General features: G+C 43.8%; 1 protein-coding gene across 5 annotated transcripts in view; it reads left to right on the forward strand.

Annotated features, from left to right (window-relative positions):
- Positions 1-22149, forward strand: part of tmem71 (transmembrane protein 71) — a 72601-nt gene that overhangs the window by 42173 nt on the left and 8279 nt on the right. For all 5 annotated transcript variants that reach the window (XR_011595940.1, XR_011595942.1, XM_070894618.1 and 2 more), the window contains 6 exons: positions 4574-4746; positions 5933-6127; positions 15367-15442; positions 15535-15599; positions 15690-15757; positions 18370-18394. Coding sequence is in view for 3 of the 5 variants with exons in the window: in XM_070894618.1 (XP_070750719.1) it covers positions 4574-4746; positions 5933-6127; positions 15367-15442; positions 15535-15599; positions 15690-15757; positions 18370-18393 (601 nt within the window). In the remaining 2 variants the exon portion in view is untranslated. The remainder of the gene's footprint in view (positions 1-4573; positions 4747-5932; positions 6128-15366; positions 15443-15534; positions 15600-15689; positions 15758-18369; positions 18395-22149) is intronic.

A 22149-nucleotide genomic window follows, 5' to 3' on the forward strand; every position in this document is an offset into this window, starting at 1 on the left:
AGAGAGTAGGAATTAAATGGGTCTTTTTCGGGGTGGCGGGCAGTGACTAGTGGCGTACCACAGGGATCAGTGTTTGGGGCCCAGCTATTCACAATTTGGATGAGGGAACCAAATGTAATATTTCCAAGTTTGCTGACGACACAAAACTAGGTGGGATTGTGAGTTGTGAGGAGGATACAAAGACGCTGCAAGGCGATTTAGATAGGTTGAGTGAGTGGGCAAACACATGGCAGATGCAGTATAACGTGGATAAATGTGAAGTTATCCACTTTGGTAGGAAAAACATAAGGACAAATTATTATTTAAATGGTGATGGCTTGGAAAGTGTCAATGTACAGAGGGACCTGGGTGTCCTTGTACACCAGTCATTGAAAGCAAACATGAAGGTGCAGCAAGCAGTTAGGAAGGCAAATGGTATGTTGGCCTTCATTGCAAGAGAATTTGAGTACAGGAGCAAGGATGTCTTACTACAGTTATACAGGGCCTTGGTGAGACTGCACCTGGAGTACTGTGTGCAGTTTTGGTCTCCTTATCTAAGAAAGGATATACTTGCCATAGAGGGAGTACAGCAAAGGTTCACCAGACTGAGTCCTGGGATGGCAGGACTGTCGTATGAGGAGATTGGGCCGACTAGACCTGTATTCACTAGAGTTTAGAAGAATGAGAGGGAATTGCATTGAAACGTATAAAATTCTGACTGGGTTGGATAGACTGGATGGGGAGAGGATGTTTCCCCTGGCTGGGAACAAGGGGTCACAGTCTTAGGATACGGGGTAGGAAATTTAGGACCGAGATGAGGAGAAATTTTTTCACTCGGAGGGTGTGGAGGCCAAGTCACTGAATATATTTAAGAGGGAGATAAGAGGATAGATTTCGAGAAACAAAAGCATCAAGGGGTATGGGGAAAAAGCGGGAAAATGATGTTGAGATAGAGGATCAGCCATGATCATATTGAATGGCGGTGCAGACTCGAAGGGCCAAATGGCCTACTACAGCTCCTATTTTCTATGTTTCTATGTATGTGTGCACAAATTGTTGAAGGTGGCAGGGTAGGTTGAAAAGGCTTACGGGATCCTGGGCTTCATAAATAGAGATATAGAGTACAAAAGTGTGGAAATTATGATAAAACAACTGGAGAATTGTGTCCAATTCTGGGCACCACACTTTAGGAAGGATGTGAAGGCCTTGGAGAAGGTGAAGAAAAGATTTATGAGAATGATTCCAGGGATGAGGGACTTCAGTTACATTGATAGACTGGAGAAGCTGGGGTTGTTCTCCTTGCAGCAGAGAAGAGTGAGAGGAGATTTGATCGAGGTGTTCAAAAGAAGGGATGAGAACCAGAGGACGCAGATTTAAAGTGATTGGCAAAAGAACCAAAGGCGATGTAAGGAAAACTTTTTTGCGCAGCGAGTGGTTAGGTTCTGGAATGTACTGTCTGAAAATGTGATGGAGGCAGACTCAATCTTATCTTTCAAAAGGGAATTGGATAAGTACGTGAAGAAAAAAAAATGCAGGGCTACAGGGAAAGGGCGGGGGTGTGGGACTAGCTGAGAGTGGGTACGGGCTCGACAGGCTGAATGGCCTTCTTCTGAGCTGTAGCCATTCTATGAGTCTATTCTATGATTACAGTAGGGAAAGGTTTATCGATGGCGGGTTGTGTAAGTGAAGGTACAGTTATTCCTGCTTATAACTCGATAGTTACCAAATTTTAAAGTAGCATATAACATAAATGAATACTTAAGAGCTTCTGAATTATCAGAAATAATTTTTTTCTAATTATTAACAAACTACCATAAGTGAAACAGGAAAGTATGGTGTGTCTGGTGCTGTTAAATAGTGGGTAAAGCATTTACTTGCTTTTTACATATAGGGTTGACGCACCTTTGTGTGAATCAAGATACTGTAGAATGTGCAAGTCCCACTGTTTATTGCTTGAATGCTAGAGCATACGGACAATAATATCAAAAGTTTTGGAAAGATCGGTGATACTTATTGAGAATCGCCAATAGAGAACTCCCAATAAAACTGAAGGATATTTCAAAATTGGGATTAAAGGAGAAATGTAACAGATTACAAGGAATGATTTCAATTATTCCATCTTGGACGTCACTGGCAAGGCTGACATTTATTGCCCATCCCTAGTTGTTTCCGAGAAGGTGGTGGTGGGCCGCCTTCTTTAGCCACTGCAGTCCGTATGGTTGAGGTGCTCCCACAATGCTGTTAACAATTTGATACAACCGAGTGTCATGGTCACTTCAGAGGGAAGTTCTGAATAACTGGCCTTGAATTGCTGCCTCTCCAGGTGCGTACGATGTGCACACACACCCGAAGAGGCCCCACAAGTTTCGGGTTTAGACGTATGAAGTTCATGCGCCTAAACCCAGCACTTGCAATCTGTCAAAATTTCTTTTGAAAGATCGTGTGCCTCCGCGGGGAAGGGCCTTCGTGGACGGAGATTTGGGCTACTTGCCCAACTCCTGCCCAGCGAATGTCCTTAAAACTTTTACCAGTTTTAAAAGATAGAAAAAATTAATTTTATCACTAAAAACCCTGTCCATTAAGGTAAGTTTATTTTTAACCCTATTAAAACATATTTAAAAAAAAACTTCAAAACCTTTTTTTTTTAAACATTTAATTTAATTTTAAATATGTGAGGTTTTTTTTATTTATGTTTTGTGTTTCTGTATTTTTTGGGGGTATTCTCATTGATAGTAATGGCAGCTCCGTACACACGGAACTCACCATTACTATCAATGAGAGCACTCCATTTTCATTGGTGGTCCAGGCCCACGTGATCCCAGGATACGTGTATGCTCCTGGGATGCGTAAGCCTCTGTGCTGGGCTGCGCATCTTGGCCTCATTCCGGAAGTGTGCATTTCTCCGGGACCACCAGGAACTTTCGTTAAAAAAAATTCCGGTTGGAGGCATCTGCCCGCGGGAAGCCTCCGACTGTAAGTTCTGGCCAACATGTTGGGTGTAGGCCTGGAATCATACACAAGCCAAACTGGGTAAGAACGTCAGATTTCTGTCTCTAAAGGACATTAGTGAACCAGTTGGATTTTTTCAAAAATCGACAGCTTCATCGTCATTCTTACTGGTACGAGCTTTTTATTTCCAGATTTTCTGTCTCCACAGTGCCACCAGCCTTGGAGCTGGGAGACCTCACCGTGGGGGGAAGTATAATAGATAAGCAAGTATTTAGGTGTTATGGAAAAATGTTACATAAGAACATAAAAAATAGGAGTAGGAGCAGGCCATCTGGCCCTTGAGCCTGCTCTGCCATTCAATAAGATCATGGCTGATCTGATTTTGGCCTCAACTCCACTTCCCTGCCCTCTCCTCATAACCCTTGACTCCTTTATCTTTCAAAGATCTGTCTATCTCCACCTTGAATAAATTCAATGACCCAGCCTCCACAGCTCTCTGGGGTGGAGAATTCCAAAGATTCACAACCCTCTGAGAGAATAAATTTTTCCTCATTTCCGTTACAGGACGTAAATGGGACATTCACAAAAAGTGCGTCTTTTATACATGACTTTTAATACATAATTATTCACCTTCATCAATTCTATCTTTATTTAATCACATAACAAGTTCCAGAAGTAGATGAAACACAATATGTGACGGGTGCAAATATATTTATTTCCTTGTGGCAGGTGAGGAGGACACAATTTCATCTTTATCTGTGAATATTATATTGAGAGATCAACCGTTACTTTTATTAATCTTGGAAAAATATTTTAGCCCTATATTCAGCACATGTTCATTTGGATCAGACCCACTATTGTTTTCACCATTTCAAAATCTTTTTTGTAGCATTTTTCTTGTCTTTATGAATATATTTTGTGCAGCTAATTGAGAGTCTGGAGAACATGGTTTAAGGACATTCACTGAAGACATGCTGAAAGACATGATGAATTAGAGAAGGGAAGTATGTGTACTAAGGGCATGCACAGTGTGAGACATCCTTCGGGACTCGCATTCAAATCCAACCCAGGCAAATGGGCCTGTCTGTCTGCTGGCTGCAAGGGTCCTATGTGAAATGGGTATGGACATTTTTAATGCTAGTGGCTGTGGTCTACAGACGATCCCTAATTGTCAATCTCATTCAAAAAGAGGCAGAATGGCTGATGTGGGAAATGGAGCAAGTGACGAGAGTACATTGGGCGGCGATGCTCTTAGCTTCGGGTTAGGGTTGGGTTTGGGATTAGGCTTAGAGTTGAGGCATGTTGCAACACAATAGAGGGAGCTTTACTCTGTTTCTGGTTTTGTTTGTAGTTGATCTGGAAGTGCTTGATGATGCCACTGGGTCGATGAAATGGGACGAGCTCTATTCCCCAACACTAGTATCCCTCACATTGAATTAAGTAAATGTTTTAAAAAGTGACAGAAAGCAATAGATTGTGGAATTTGAGCACAGACATTGTTATAAGAAGAGAAGCTATTTCTCAGTTTTATCCATGATCAACGCCACTGGTAGCTGGCAAATTGTGATTCATAACCCAACAAGCAGCATAATCCTCCACCTTAGGTTATTTACTAACGGAACCTTTTTTTTTTAACTGTTCGCAGAATTTTCCGACGAAAGAGAAGAGTTCGTAGATCCTTTGCAAGTCTTTTTTCGATAGATTCTTCCAGTTCCTGGTTGAACAGCAGTCTTTTTGGTGGGCCTGACACACCTCTTGCTGAATCCTCTTGGATTGATGGGGGAAGTGACTTCGACTCCAGCTTCAGTAACAACCAGGGTACATTGATTCAACAATTGCAAATGAGTAGAAGTGAACACTAGTAATTTTATTTTTCTAAATAGTCAGCAATTAAAGACTTAGCATTGGCAGAACATTTTTGAACCCCCATCCTAAACCTGTGCAGCTCCTGCTCAGTTGAGACACAGCAGCGTACCTGTGTCTATTGCGAGCAGAGTTTAAAAAAGTAAGTGTTGGAAATGCAGCACAGACTGCGGCCTAGAAATTTGTTGACCCCTCACAGGTTTTTATAGGCATAAAACGGGCACCCAAGTGGCCGTTATGGCAGGTGGCTTGCGCACACACATTCCACACCAGAAATGTGCCAATTGCTATGCTGGTACAGGCTGAAGTATAGGCGCGGGGGCCCATGGCGGAAACAGGCATCTGCAAATAGCCTAATGTCTGTGTGAGGACCCCTTCTTGAAATTGGGCAGCACTGAACACAGCTGGCACTAGGTCTCTGTGTTCAGGATAACCATGTCTGTATGCGGCCTAACCAGCGGCCCTTAAAGGGACCATTAGAGTCTGCTATCAAGTAGGTGCATTTTTTTTTAAATCACCTAAATGGAGCTGGAAGACGCAGGAGTATTCCTCCTGGTTCCACAGCAGTTCTGAAGATGGTTGCCGTCGCCCGGTTGACCTCCACCACCCTTTCCCCCTCTCCCACCTGATTATCCCTCTACCGATTACCTCCCCTCGATTGACTCCCAGGACCTACCTGAAGGCCACTGCGAGGAAGACCTCCAGCCTAACTTTGTGCTTGTAAAACTGGCGCACTGTCACTGGATGCCCTATTGGCATCTGCAGCTCACCAGCAATATGCTGTTGAGGCCTGAGGCCCAATTTTGGGTGAGCCTCAGGCCTCTGGCTTCTGGCATGCCACCTATTTCATACCCAAAAATAGGCTGAAAAGGATTTCTACCTCAGTATCTAAAAGAAGAAACGACAGGTTAATGGTTCAGCCTTTCTTCAGAACCTCACCTAAGCGTCGTCCACACTTTTCTCTTTCAGGCAATTATGGGTCTGTTGTACATTCTGTTTACAGTTCCGATTTCTGGCATTTTTCATTTTATTGCTCCTGCTAGAGTAAACTATTGTGGAAAGAGAAAACAGAACACTTGAAATTAAAACAAAAGATAATGGATACACGATTGAAATGCTGAAACTCCCTGTGTTGTTTCAGGAGGAAGCAGTGCGGATTTGTCCTCCACTGGTAAATCTTGGTTATCGGAAGAGAATCTGCCCTTAATTAACGCTGAAGCCTACTCCACAGAAAGTCTGTTGGTAAACAAATCGGCAGAAGGCTTCTTTGATCTACCTTCTCATTTCCGCTTGCGCCCTGCAAAGTGCTTCTTCAACAACATGCCTAAAAGTCCTGGTGAGACTACAATGTTTCCAAGTATATATGACAAAAAATGTTATAAAAGGTGTGAACTGTTCTTGGCAGAGCCACTTGGCAGCTGAAATGTTCCCAATGTTGGGGAAGTCCAGAACCAGGGGTCACAGTCTAAGGATAAGGGGTAAGCCATTTAGGACGGAGATGAGGAGAAACTTCTTCACCCAGAGAGTGGTGAACCTGTGGAATTCTCTACCACTGAAAGTTGTTGAGGCCAATTCACTAAATATATTCAAAAAGGAGTTAGATGAAGTCTTTACTACTAGGGGGATCAAGGGGTATGGCGAGAAAGCAGGAATGGGGTACTGAAGTTGCATGTTCAGCCATGAACTCATTGAAAGGTGGTGCAGGCTCGAAGGGCCGAATGGTCTACTCCTGCACCTATTTTCTATGTTTCTATGAGATCCAGCGATTATTAACCTCCGGCTATTTGATTTTGTTCTTGTCCTCCAGTTTGTTTCAGTAATCTTCAGAACAGCTTTTTATTGTAGCAGTCTTTTCATTAAAACTAACCACAAAACCTTACCTGCAGCGTGACAACTGAGCAGTTGTGAGCACATTCTTAAAAATGTGCTAACTCCAGCAATGACTTTACAGATCACTTTCTTTTCCTGTGAAATGCAGCTGAAGTGCAAGAACAGGAGACATCCAAAGTGGAGAAGAAGGATGAACAATAAAAACTGACTGGTTTATCAAAAAAAAAGTTACTGCACCGCTCCGTGCTAGCACTGAGGCTCAGTAGCACTGAGCGCAGAATTTGGGGATACAGTGTCACAGACCCATCTCCGAGCTGCATTCACGTCCAGTGAGGCTTCGTGCTGGCAAGGGAGCCGGGCGAAACATAGAAAATAGGTGCAGGAGTAGGCCATTCGGCCCTTCGAGCCGGCACCACATTCAATGAGATCATGGCTGATCATTCACCTCAGTGCCCCTTTCCTGCTTTCTCTCCATACCCCTTGATCCCTTTAACCGGAAGGGCCATATCTAACTCCCTTTTGAATATATCCAATGAACTGGCATCAACAACGCTCTGCGGTAGGGGATTCCACAGGTTAACAACTCTCTGAGTGAAGAAGTTTCTCCTCATCTCGGTCCGGAATGGCTTACTCCTTGTCCTTAGACTGTGTCCCCTGGTTCTGGACTTCCCCAACATCAGGAACATTCTTCCTGCATCTAACCTGTCTAGTCCCGTCAGAATTTTATACGTTTCTATGAGATCCCCTCTCATCCTTCTAAACTCCAGTAAATACAGGCCCAGTCAATCCAGTCTCTTCTCACATGTCAATCCTGCCATCCCGGGAATCAGTCTGGCGAACCTTCGCTGCACTCCCTCAATAGCATGAATGTCCTTCCTCAGATTAGGAGACCAAAACTGAACACAATATTCCAGGTGAGGCCTCACCAAGACCCTGTACAACTTCATTAAGACCTCCCTGCTCCTATACTCAAATTCCCTAGCTATGAAGGCCAACATACCATTTGCCTTCTTTACCGCCTGCTGTACTTGCATGCCAACTTTCAATGACTGATGGACCATGACACCCAGGTCTCGTTGCATCTCCCCTTTTCCTAATCTGCCGCTATTCAGATAATATTCTGCCTTCGTGTTTTTGCCACCAAAATGGATAACCTCACATTATCCACATTATACTGCATCTGCCATGAATTTGCCAACTCACCTAACCTGTCCAAGTCACCCTGCAGCCTTTTAGCGTCCTCCTCACAGCTCACAATACCACCCAGCTTAGTGTCATCTGCAAACTTGGAGATATTACACTCAATTCCTTCATCTCAACCAACCATTAGTGTATATTGTAAATAGCTGGGGTCCCAGCACTGATCCCTGTGGTACCCCACTAGTCACTGCCTGCCATTCTGAAAAGGACCCGTTTATCCTGATGACTCTGTGCGCTACAGAAAATACAGTGCTAGCGGACAGCGTCAAGACAGCGGAGCAGCAACAATCGAGGGGATCATAGAATGATTACAGAATGGAAGGCGGCCATTCGGCCCATCGAGTCCATGCCAACTCAGCTCGTCCCACTCCACCGCCCTTTCCCTGTAGCCCTGCAAATGTTTTTCCTTCAGATACTTATCCAACTCCCTTTTGAAAGATAAGATTGCTCTGCCTCCACTGCCCCTTCAGGCAGTGCATTGCAGAACCCAACCACTCACTGTGTTAAAAAAAAAGTTACATCACCTTTGATTCTTTTGCCAATCACCTTAAATCTGTGTCCTCTGGTTCTCAACCATTCTGCCAATGGGAACAGTTTCTCTCTACTCTGTCCAGACCCCTCATGATTTTGAACACCTCTATCGAATATCCTCTCAATCTTCTCTGCACCAAGGAGAACAACCCCAGCTTCTCCAGTCTATCCATGTAACTGAGGTCCCTCATTCCTGGAATCATTCTTGTAAATCCTTTCTGCACGCTTTCTAAGGCCTTCACATCCTTCCTAAAATGTGGTGCCCAAAACTGGATTCAGTACTCCAGTTAGAGCCGAACCAGTGTTTTATACAGGTTCATCATAATTTCAACACTTTTGTACTCTATACTTGTACCTCTATTCATGAAACCCAGGATTCCATATGCATTTTTTAACTGTTTTCTCAACCTGCCCTGCCACCTTCAATGATTTGTGCACACATACCCCCAGGTCTCTCTGTTCGTGCGCCTCCTTAAGGAATGTACCATTTAGTTTACATGTTCTCTCCTCATTCTTTCTACCAAAATGCATCACTTCACACTTTACTGCGTTAAATTTCATCTGCCATGTGTTCGCCCATTTCACCAGCCTATCTTCCTGAAGTCGATCACTATCCTCCTCACTGTTCACTATTCTTCCAAGTCTTTGATTCATCTGCACATTTTGAAATTGTGCCCTGTACACCCACGTCCAAATCATTAATATATATCAAGAAAAGCAGTGGCCCCAGAAGCGACCCCTGGGGAACACCACTGTATACCTTCCTCTAGTCCAAAAAACAACCATTCACCACTGATTCCTGTCACTTAACCAATTTCGTATCCATGCTGCCACTCTCCCTTTTATTCCATGGACTTCAATTTTGCTGGCAAGCCTATTATGTGGCACTTTCTCCAATGTCTTTTGGAAATCCATGTGTATCATGTCAACAGCATTACTCTCATCAACCCTTTCTGTTAGCTCATCAAAAAACTCGATCAAGTTGGTTAAACATGATTTGCCTTTAACAAATCCGTGCTGGAGTTCCGTAACTAATCCACCCCTATCCAAGTGACTGTTAATTTTGTCCCTGGTTACTGTTTCTAAAAGCTTCCCCACTACCGAGGTTAAACTGACTGGCATGTAGTTGCTGGGTTTATCTTTACAACCTTTTTTTTGAACAATGGTGTAACATTTGCAATTCTCCAGACCTCTGGCACCACCCCCTGTATCTATGGAGGATTGGAATATTGTGGCCAGTACCTCCGCGATTTCCGCTCTCAATTCCCTCAGCATCCTAGGATGCATCCCATCTACTCCTGGTGATTTATCTACTTTAAATACAGCCAGCCTTTCCAATTCCTCTTTATCAATTTTTATCCTATCAAGTGTCTCCACTACCTCCTCCTTCACTATGTCTATGGCAACATCCTCTTCCTTGGTGAAGTCAGATGCAGAGTACTCAGTTGGTATCTCAGCCATGCCCTCTTCCTCAATACATAGGTCTCCATTGTGGTCCCTAATCGGCCCCTCCCCTCCTCTTACCCGTTTACTATTTATATGTCTATGTCTCACCATTCACTGCAACTCACTCAGCCATTTCCAAAGTGCACACAGCTCTATCCAAGAACACAAAGTGTTGAAAATAAAGGTTTCAATGTTTGACACCACATGAACAGAAACTTTACATGAACTTTGCGTAAAACATCCAAGTGCCTACCCATGTATATTGTTAGTTGGTGTGATTGGACTAGGATGAGGGTGAGTGTGAGGGGTGGCGAGTGAGATGGGAAAGTGATAATTTAGATAGGAAGGGATGGGTGGAGGTGCAAGGTAAGTTGGTGTGAGTATGGATGTGCAGGAGTAGGGTAGGGAAGGCAGAGTGATGGGGATGTGATGAGTGGCACAGCAGGATAAGGTTGAGTGTGGCTTTGCAGTATCGCTTCGTGATCCACTGAGGTCATTGAAAGGTTTGCATCACTGCAGCCTGGTCTTCCTGACGACATCCCTGACGACAAAGTGCCACATAAAAGGTTACTGCACAAGATAAAAGTTCACGGGGTTGGGGGTAATATATTACCATGGATAGAGGATTGGCTAACTAACAGAAAACAGAGAGTCAGGATAAATGGTTTATTCTCTAGTTGGCAACCAGTAACTAGTGGGGTGCCGTAGGGATTAGTGTTCGGACCCCAACTATTTACAATCTATATTAACGACTTCGAAGAAGGGACTGAATGTAATGTAGCCAAGTTTGCTGACGATACAAAGATGGGAGGAAAAGTAATGTGTAAGGAGAACACAAAAAATCTGCAAAAGGATATAGACAGGCTAAGTGAGTGGGCAAATATTTGGCAGATGGAGTATAAGGTTGAGTAGGTTAGGCCTCTACTCATTGGAATTCAGAAGAATGAGAGGTAATCTTATCGAAACGTATTTGATTATGAGGGGGCATGACAAGGTGGATACACAGAGAATGTTTCCACTGATGGGGGAGACTAGAACTAGAGGGAAGCCCATTCAACATAGGAACATAGATAATAGGTGCAGGAGTAGGCCATTCAGCCCTTCGAGCCTGCACCACCATTCAATAAGATCATGGCTGATCATTCCCTCAGTACCCCTTTCCTGCTTTCTCTCCATACCCCTTGATCCCCTTAGCCGCAAAGGCCATATCTAACTCCCTCTTGAATATATCCAATGAACTGGCATCAACAACTCTCTGCGGCAGGGAATTCCACAGGTTAACAACTCTCTGAGTGAAGAAGTTTCTCCTCATCTCAGTCCTAAATGGTCTACCCCTTATCCTAAGACTGTGTCCCCTGGTTCTGGACTTCCCCAACATCGGGAACATTCTACCCGCATCTAACCTGTCCCGTTCCATTAGAATCTTATATGTTTCTATGAGATCCCCTCTCATCCTTCTGAACGCCAATATATAAAGGCCCAGTTGATCCAGTCTCTCCTCATATGTCAGTCCTGCCATCCCGGGAATCAGTCTGGTGAACCTTCGCTGCACTCCCTCAATAGCAAGAACATCCTTCCTCAGATTTGGAGACCAAAACTGAACACAGGCCCTGTACAACTGCAGTAAGACATCCCTGCTCCTATACTCAAATCTCCTAGCTATGAAGGCCAACATACCATTTGCCTTCCTCACTGCCCGCTGTACCTGTATGCCAACTTTCAATGACTGATGAACCATGGCACCCAGGTCTCGTTGCACCTCCCCTTTTCCTAATCTGCCGCCATTCAGATAAAATTTTGTCTTCGTGTTTTTGCCCCCAAAGTGGATAACCTCACATTTATCCACATTATACTGCATCTGCCATACATCTGCCCACTCACCTAACCTGTCCAAGTCACCCTGCAGCCTCCTAGCGTCCCTCTCGCAGTTCACACCACCACCCAGTTTAGTGTCATCTGCAAACTTGGAGATATTACACTCAATTCCTTCATCCAAATCATTAATGTATATTGTAAATAGCTGGGGTCCCAGCAATGAGCCCTGCGGCACTCCACTAGTCACTGCCTGCCATTTTAAAAAGGACCCGTTTATCCCGACTCTCTGCTTCCTGTCTGCCAATCAGTTCTCTATCCACGTCAGTATATTACCCCCAATACCATGTGCTTTGATTTTGCACACCAATCTCTTGTGTGAGACCTTGTCAAAAGCCTTTTGGAAGTCTAAATACACCACATCCACTGGTTCTCCCTTGTCCACTCTACTAGTTACATCCTCAAAAAATTCAAGAAGATTCGTCAAGCATGATTTCCCTTTCATAAATCCATGCTGACTTGGACTGATCCCGTTACTGCTTTCCAAATGCGCTGCTATTTCATCCTTAATAATTGATTCCAACATTTTCTCCACTACTGATGTCAGGCTAACCGGTCTATAATTACCCGCTTTCTCTCTCCCTCCCTTCTTAAAAAGTGGTGTTACATTAGCTACCCTCCAGTCCATAGGAACTGATCCAGAGTCGATAGACAGTTGGAAAATGATCATCAATGCATCCACTATTTCTCGGGCCACTTCCTTGAGTACTCTGGGATGCAGACTATCAGGCCCCGGGGATTTATCGGCCTTCAATCCCATCAATTTCCCTAACACAATTTCCCGCCTAATAAGGATATCCTTCAGTTCCTCCTTCTCATTAGACCCTCGGTCCCCTAGTACTTCCGGAAGGTATTTGTGTCTTCCTTCATGAAGACAGAACCAAAATATTTGTTCAATTGGTCTGCCATTTCTTTGTTCCCCATTATAAATTCACCTGAATCCGACTGCAAGGGACCTACATTTGTCTTCACTAATCTTTTTCTCTTCACATATCTATAGAAGCTTTTGCAGTCAATTTTTATGTTCCCGGCAAACTTCTTCTCATACTCTATTTTCCCCCTCTTAATTAAACCCTGTGGCCTTCTCTGCTAAATTCTAAATTTTTCCCAGTCCTCAGGTTTGTTGCTTTTTCTGGCCAATTTATATGCCTCTTCCTTGGCTTTAACACTATCCTTAATTTCCCTTGTTAGCCACGGTTGAGCCACCTTCCCCATTTTATTTTTACTCCAGACAGTGATGTACAATTGCTGAAGTTCATCCATGTGATCTTTAAATGTTTGCTATTGCCTACCCACCGTAAACCCTTTAAGTATCATTTGCCAGTCTATTCTAGCCAATTCACGCCTCAAACTATCAAAGTTACCTTTCCTTAAGTTTAGGACCCTAGTTTCTGAATTAACTGTATCACTCTCCATCTTAATAAAGAATTCTACCATGTTATGGTCACTTTTCCCCAAGGGGCCTCGCACAACAAGATTGCTAATTAGTCCTTTCTCATTACACATCACCCAGTCTAGGATGGCCAGCTCCCTAGTTGGTTCCTCGACATATTGTTGTAGAGAACCATCCCTAGTACACTCCAGGAAATCCTCCTCCACTGCATTGCTACCAGTTTGGTTAGCCCAAGCAATATGTAGATTAAAGTCACCCATGATAACTGCTGCACCTTTATTGCATGCATCCCTAATTTCTTGTTTGATGCTGTCCCCAACTTTACTACTACTGTTTGATGGTCTGTGCACAACTCCCACTAGCGTTTTCTGCCCCTTGGTATTCCGTAGCTCCACCCATACTGATTCCACATCATCCAAGCTAATGTCCTTTCTTACTATTGCATTAATTTCCTTTTTAACCAGCAATGCCACCCTGCCTCCTTTTCCTTTCTGTCTATCCTTCCTAAATGTTGAATACCCCTGGCTGTTGAGTTCCCAGCCTTGGTCACCCTGGAGCCATGTCTCCGTGATGCCAATTACATCATATCTGTTAACTGCTCTCTGCGCAGTTAATTCGTCCACCTTATTCTGAATACTGCTCACATTAAAACAGAGATGAGAAGAGATTTCTTCTCTCAGAGGGTTGTAAATCTGTGGAATTCGCTGCCTCAGAGAGCTGTTAACATTGAAGCTGGGACATTGAATACATTTAAAACAGAAATAGACAGTTTCTTAAACGATAAGGGGATAAGGGGTTATGGGGGGCAGACTGGGAAGTAGAGCTGAGGCCATGATCAGATCAGCCATGATCTTATTGAATGGCGGAGCAGAGTTGAGGGGCTGTATGGCCTACTCCTGTTCATATTTCTTTTGTTCTTATGTCCTCTTGTGCAATGTGCAACCAGACTGTGTTGGTGTCCTGGGAAGGTCTCTCTGCTCATTGAAAGGGAAGAGAACCTCCCTAAGTGCCGTAAGCATATGGAGAGAATCATGGGAGAGCCTGGGTGCAGCCATGCACCTTTGTGCCGTGCTTATGAGTGTTTGCAGCAGCTCAATACTGTAGGACACTGACAGCACAACTGTCAAAATTAATTTGCACATGGTCCCTTTAAGGAAACCGGCTGATGTCTCATCATAACATCATCAGGCCCTCTTCCTTCAATTGGCTGGTAAACGTGCTGGGCGGGCATAACAAGCCGAATCAGGGAAAATCAGTTTGAACAGCAGGCTGGAGCCAGCAGCGAGGCCGGAACCTGCCACCGACATCGCTTGCCACGGACCCACCAAGGTTCATAAACTCCAGCCCTTGGTTACCCGATTGGATGAGTCTTAACTGTCAGTCAGATAGCTTCTTTCTTATCTTTGATGTGTTTTTATGCCTGTATAATGTTTTATCCTGGGTTGCCTGAGGATTAATCTTTAATTTTGGTAGGGAGATCTTTTTGGACCCTCTCTTCTGACTTGTATACTAGATAAAACAATGTTAAAAGGAGTAAATATTGATTCGGTCAGCCAATGAGTTGCAGTTGGGCTGTTACTTGTGCTTTTAATTTACTCAAACTCCTGAGTGTAGCAAGATTATTGCTCCAGCAAAATGCAGTGAATGGAGGAAAGTTACAGAATATAAAAATTATATGTGTAAAATCAGTTGCTTGCAGCAGGGCATGTGTGTGGTCTTGAGGAGTGATTGACAGGGGACTTACCCAACCATCTCTATTCTGGCCGGAACTTGTGGTGTCATTTTATGCAGCTATTTTTAATTCTTTTACTGGCATACAACTGGATGGAAAACTTTCCTCTGGTCATTAAGAAGGTGGTTTTCTCTCGAGGCTATACGTATGAAAATGACCAACATGCTTGCGGTCTTGTAACAAATGGCATATGCAGGCAATCTCCTCACTGTGTATGAGTAACACAGCAAAGATATTCGGGAGATTGCTGGAAATTGCGAATATAAGAAACAATAAAAACTTTATGTTTATGATTTCACGAGAAGTCTTCTCTTTTGCCCCTGATCTCCACACTCAGTGCTTTGACAACAAGGCTGAGATCAAGAACTCAATGTATGTGGAATTTCAGGTCCAAACCTGCATCCCACTTTTAAATTTAAACAACTTGCGGAATACAATTTGATCTGCAGTATGAATTGCTTCGTTGCATATTTTTTCATATCACCCAATATTCATTAAGCTTTTTTTTAAAAAAATGGACCCGCCCTGTTCTGCCTCCATTGGTTAAAGGAGTTTATTGATTCTGTTTCAGATTCTATGACTGTCAAGAATTTCTTTTTCCACCTGATCATTTTGGTCCTCTCCCTATGTGTCGCCGTGTTTGCCAGGTACGGAAATTTTGAGATCACCTCGGAGTTTGACTTTGTTCTGGAATGTTGTGGCTTGCACACTAACCTTCAGTTAACTGATTGTTGAACAGGTGGTTTCTCGGAGGAGTGGTTGCTGCATTGCTCATCACTATGCTGGTATTTACGGCTGTGCTGCGTAAGTACACTTTCTTACAGTACCACTCTTAATAATGAACTTTTCAGACACATGACAAAGCTGAAATCTGCTCTGCGATCTTTTTTACAGATACGGCAAAATCTGCATATCCCTGCTTTATTAAATCCCACAACACCTTGCATCACACCCAAACTGAGGTAGGACAGCAGTTTATAATGCGTTGTTTTTGGGTTTGTCAGGGAATTAATTCTGAAGAATAGAGGTTAACAGTTGCAAGATGCATGTCGTGGAGTATTGAATCCCAACCATGGGTTATGGGTTTGCGCTTCTGGATCTGCCTATTGTTCAATCCTTTTGCCATTGCTGGCAAATGTTTCCTCATTTGGCAAGAAATTAGGAGCTGTGAGCGAGCAGAGCGATTTAGGGGTCCAAGTACAGAAATCACTAAAAGCTTGTGGATAGTTGCAAAAAATAATTTAAAAGGCTAATGAACTTTGGCCTTTATCTCAAAGGGGCTGGAATATAAAGAGTTTGAATTTATCTTGCAGCTGTACAGAGCTCTGGTTAGACCCCATTTACAGTACTGTGTTCCGTTCTGTTCAGGAGGGGTGAGCAGCGCTGATTCACCAGAATGAGCTAAAAGGATTACATTATGACAGATTGCATGGACTAATCTTGTATTCCCTTGGGGTATTTAAGGGGTGATCTAATTGAGGTGCTTAAGATGATTAAAGGATTTGATAGGGTAAATAGAAAGAAACTATTTCCTCTGGTGGGAAGTGTCCTGAACAAGGGGAAACTAACCTTAAAATTAGACCTAGGCTGTTCAGGGCTGATGGCAAAATGTATTTCATCATAAAAGGGTAGTGGAAATCTGGAACTCTCTCCCCCAAATAACCATTGAGGCTGGGGTTCAATTGAAAATTTCAAAACTGAGATTGCTAGATTTTTATTAGGCAAGGGTATTAAAGGTTATGGAACTAAGTCGGTGGATGGAGTTAAAATACAGATCAGCCATGATCTCATTGATTGGCGGAACAAGCTCGAGGGGTTGAATGGCCTACTCCTGGTCCTATGTTCCTATTTATTGAAGGAGCTACTAGATGGCATATGTCTTGTTGAAAGTGACCCCAGTTTGTGTAGAGACACTGACAGCAGTCATGGCACAGTCCATAGCCCAGCCCATAGGCTGATTGTGTGAAAGCAATTAGCTTGTACGGCAAGTAAAGTGTGAAAGGTTGGATCTATGGATGAAAGGGGGCAGGAGGAGGAAAAGACGAGTTCGTGTTCATCTTGATTTACTGCAGCAATCAGTACTTAATATTCGTGTTTTAATTTTGGAAATTAAATGTTCCATCATCCCAAAGGCTGAGATAAAGAGGGCGATTTAAACTCCCTCCATCTGGCGGTAGCGAAATTAAAATGGAGGTGGCAGACTTTCCAGCACATTCCTGTTCTGCCACTGTTTTCCAATGGGGCCAGCCAGGTGACCAGGAGCCTCAGTATTCCATGCAAATCAGGGTGCTATGGTTGACATAGGAACCCAATCCCCATGTACTAACCCGCACCGTCAAGATCACCCCTGTGCTTTCTGATCTACATTGGCTCCCAGTTACACAACGCCTCGATTTCAAAATTCTCATCGTTGTTTACAAATCACTCCATGAACTTGTCCCTCCCTTTCTCTATCATCCTTTTTCTGCCTCACAATCGCACAAGATGTCTGCGCTCCTCAAATTCTGGCCTCTTGAACATCCCTCGTTATAACTGCTCAACCATCGGTGGACGTGTCTTCAGCTGCCTGGGCCCTAAGCTCTGGAATTCCCTCCCCAAACCTCTACGCTTTTCTACTTCTCTTTCCTCCTTTAAGACGCTCCTTAAAACCTACCTATTTAAACAAGCTTTTGATCATCTGCCTTAATTTCTTCTGTGGCTTGGTGTCAAATTTATCTGTTTGTCTGTAACATTGTTGTGAAGCGTCTTGGGACGTTTTACGACGTTAAAGGCGCTATATAAATACATATTAAGTTATTATTATTGTATCTACCTATAGGACAGAGTGTGCACGGTGGAAGCTCAGCTCAGTAGAACCTAGTGGTGCAGCAGAAAATTACTTTAATGAGGCCAGGAATGATCCTCTGGGCTCCACAAGATTAATGCAGGCCACTGCCGCACCAGCCTCTGCCACCCCCCCTTCCACCAACCTATTAATTTCCTGGCTGAGTCGGCTTCTGGGTTGCCCGATATTGCTCCAACCCAGAGCCAGTGAGCTGCACTCGACTCTATTTTGACTCGGCATCCGAATAATTAAAATCTACTCCTTTTTGAAGTCTCCGAGCCTAACAGACTAGGAAGGTGCCAGGTCCCAGTACTGAGCGACTGGTTCTCAGCCGAGGGAGATGGCAGGAGATGAGTTACGGTGGTGAAAATCTGTCAGGGTTCCCTTTCGTATGTGGTGACTCCTTCTGGGGGTGAATATAGATGGGTGTCAAAGACAACATCAAGCTCGGCTGTGATGCCCGCTACTTTTTATTCCTTTATGTTTCCTGAAGTAGTTGCTTTCTTGCTGGTATAGGTACAGTTTGTGAGGCAGCACCACCCTCTGCTACCTCAATATACCTACTAAAACTCTCAAGGTTCAAACATGAGTAATGGTCGCTTGGCGGAGATACCAGAGATTGGTCCTGTCTGTGACGGTCCCTGTAGAATGTCATTACTTCAAGAAAATAGAGCAGGTAAAAAGTAACGTTCTATTTCAATGCAATTTTAGATTGTAATTGAACTAATCTGTGTTTTATTTCTTTTAAAGGAAATCACCTCAAACAAAGACTGAAGTAAGTATTTAATAATAATTTATTGTACCCCAGGCACAAGTAAGCGCAAACACGTAGCCAAAGACGCGATTATTGTTTTAGAAACATAGAAAATAGGTGCAGGAGTAGGCCATTTGGCCCTTCTAGCCTGCACCGCCATTCAATGAGTTCATGGCTGAACATGCAACTTCAGTACCCCATTCCTGCTTTCTCGCCATACCCCTTGATCCCCCTAGTAGTAAGGACTTCATCTAACTCCCTCTTGAATATATTTAGTGAATTGGCCTCAACAACTTTCTGTGGTAGAGAATTCCACAGGTTCACCACTCTCTGGGTGAAGAAGTTTCTCCTCATCTCGGTCCTAAATGGCTTACCCTTATCCTTAGACTGTGACCCCTGGTTCTGGACTTCCCCAACATTGGAAACAATCTTCCTGCATCTAACCTGTCTAACCCCGTCAGAATTTTAAACGTTTCTATGAGGTCCCCTCTCATTCTTCTGCACTCCAGTGGATACAAGCCCAGTTGATCCAGTCTTTCTTGATAGGTCAGTCCCACCAGTCCCATCAGTCTGGTGAACCTTCGCTGCACTCCCTCAATAGTAAGAATGTCCTTCCTCAAGTTAGGAGACCAAAACTGTACACAATACTCCAAGTGTGGCCTCACCAAGGCCCTGTACAACTGTAGCAACACCTCCCTGCCCCTGTACTCAAATCCCCTCGCTATGAAGGCCAACATGCCATTTGCTTTCTTCACCGCCTGCTGTACCTGCATGCCAACCTTCAATGACTGATGTACCATGACACCCAGGTCTCATTGCACCTCCCCTTTTCCTAATCTGTCACCATTCAGATAATAGTCTGTCTCTCTGTTTTTACCATCAAAGTGGATAACCTCACATTTATCCACATTATACTTCATCTGCCATGCATTTGCCCACTCACCTAACCTAACCTGTTTTGAAACAGTTTCCATAACATCTCATTGTCAAAGTATATAATAAGATGAAAGTGTAATTTTCTTTAAATTATGGTAGGTAATATACAGAGAAATTCTGAGACTCCATCTGTTCACAAAGTCTACAAAAAATACATTTGCTGTACCAGGGTGGACAACTGCACCAGAAGCCTGAGAGTTGTGGAATTTTACTGGTGTGGTGAACATGGATGGGGTAGAAATTTGTCTTGGCCAATAGCGCAAAACAGGCACTAAAGAAAGAACGAAAGACTTGCATTCATATAGCGCCTTTCACGACCATCGGACGTCTTGAAACGCTTTACAGCCAATGAAGTACTTTTTGGAGTTGTAATGTGGGAACTATCGTATCACCTGCCGTTTATTCACCCCGCCCAATACTGAGTTCCATTGCAGTCAATGGGATTGAATATCAGGCGGTGTGTCGAACGGACAGCCGATCTGATCCGATACCATCCGATGTGAATTTCTGCCCCGTGATCTCCATTCCTGCCATTGGGACGGTACTGGGTGGAAGCCAGGTAGCCTTGAACCGGAAGCAAAGACAACAGTACTGGTGACCCTGAAACACACTCACTCAGCCTCAATCTGCCAGATCACGAACAACATGAGCAGGGGCCTGGCAGCAAGTTAGTCACCTGCCTCAGCTCTCTCCTGGAGTGCGATAGTTTCCAAGGGAAAGATTTCATTTAAATAGGAAAAAAAAACTGCATGTTAGCACAAACAATTCCAGTAGCATCATTCTTTAGATCAGTTCCATCCTGTCAAAACATTGAGAATTATTTGTTAGGCCAAGTTTTTACTGCAGGCCAATCATTTCTAATACCGTTAAATAATGTATCAATTCAAAGCAAACTAATTCCAAAAGGTTTCAGTACCATGTGTTTCGCTTTCTTTCCCTGAGTTACTAACATTAACCAGTGAGGTAATGGTGCAGAAATTGCGGTTAGATGCCTCCGACCTGAAAAAAGATCTACGAACATACCTGGTCGTCCAGGAGGTTCAGAGACTTGTGGACCTGGGCCTCTACACGTATCTCGGCTGGGCTCAGGTATTTCGCAAGCGTCCCTGGGAACACATGGGCTGGCCCAACCAATCAAAGTAGGGGCATTTCCATTCATACTTGTGGTGAGTTCCGTATGTACGGAATCACCATAAGTATATAGGGAATACCCCCAAAAATACAAAAGCACTTAAAATAAAAAAAATTAAATCACATACTTAAAATAAATCAAAATGGCATGTAATTAATTATTTAAAACATATTTTAAAGGCTCTAAAAATAAACTTACCTTATTTTACAGGTTTTTAAATGTTTAAATTATTGAAAATAATTTTTCTTTTGTCCTTTTCAAAGTCTTACGCTGATAAAAGCAGGCCTTACGACTGCTTTTACCAGGCGTAAGAATTTCACGGGTATTTGCTGGGCAGAAGTTGGGCAAATAGCCCAATTCTCCAGCAGCGAATGCTCCTTTCTGTTGGATACGTACGATCTGTGAAGAGGATTCTTGACAGATCGCAAGTTCCGGGTTACGGCGCATGCGCAGTGCATGCCTAAACCCCGATCTTGCGGGGCCCATACGGGTTTGTGCGCACCTCGAACGCACCAGTAGGGGCCGCGAATTCAGCCCCATGTGTTTAAAAAGTAAGGTTTTGCACAAGTGGATTTCGGATCACGCCCACCGCCAGTTAATAACCGTATCTTTGTTTTCTCCGGCTTTCTCCTGCTCCTCCACCGTAACTCGGGCGGAAGAGCCACCGAAACCTCAGGAAAATGGCAAAGGGTGTTACGGCAGAAGATTGGGAGGATCTCCCTGGGAAATCCACTCCCACTCTTTGAAAGATTCTGGCCTAGAAATTGAATTGCGAGGTGCCCGTTTTTCAGGCGCAAAATGGGCACTGGTGGATCTTGTATGATGTGCTCATTCCACACTGGTTATGGGCCGCATATCATATTGTTTAGCAGTCCCTGTAGGTCACCCTGGACACCCGCCTGGAACTCCTGTTGGGCCCATTGCCTATATGCAAGTCATGGAATGGTTACAGTACAGAAGGAGGCCAATCAGACCATTGAACCCCTGCCAGCACTTCAGCTAGTCCCATATACCCCCGCCCTTTCTCCATAGGCCCCGCAATTATTTTTCCTTCGGGTACTTATCAATTCCCTTTTGAAAGCCATGATTGAATCTCCCTCCACCACCTTTTCAAGCAGTGCATTCAAAATCATAACCACTCACTGCGTAAAAAGGTTTTTCCTCATATCGTCTTTGGTTCTTCTGCCAATCACCTTAAATCAGTGTCTTCTGGTTCTCAACCACTCTGCCTTGGTCCCTTAGAAGATGAGAAGGGGGATTTAATAATGGGAAATGTGGAAATGGCTGAGACCTTAAACAATTATTTTGCTTCGGTCTTCACAGTGGAAGACACAAAAACCATGCCAAAAATTGAGATAATCACTATCACTAGGGAGGTAGTGCTGGACAGGCCAATGGGACTCAAGGTAGACAAGTCCCCTGGTCCTGATGAAATGCATCCCAGGGTATTAAAAGATATGGCGGAAGTTACAGCAGATGCATTCGTTATAATCTACCAAAATTCTCTGGTCTCTGGGGAGGTACCAGCGGATTGGAAAGCAGCTAATGTAACATCTCCGTTTAAAAAAGGGGGCAGACAAAAGGCAGGTAACTATAGGCCGATTAGTTTAACATCTGTAATGGGGAAAATGATTGAAGCTATCATTAAGGAAGAAATAGTGGGACATCTAGATAGGAATAGTGCAATCAAGCAGACGCAACATGGATT

This window comes from Pristiophorus japonicus, chromosome 1, assembly GCF_044704955.1.
Source record: "Pristiophorus japonicus isolate sPriJap1 chromosome 1, sPriJap1.hap1, whole genome shotgun sequence".
Lineage (NCBI taxonomy): Eukaryota > Metazoa > Chordata > Chondrichthyes > Pristiophoridae > Pristiophorus > Pristiophorus japonicus.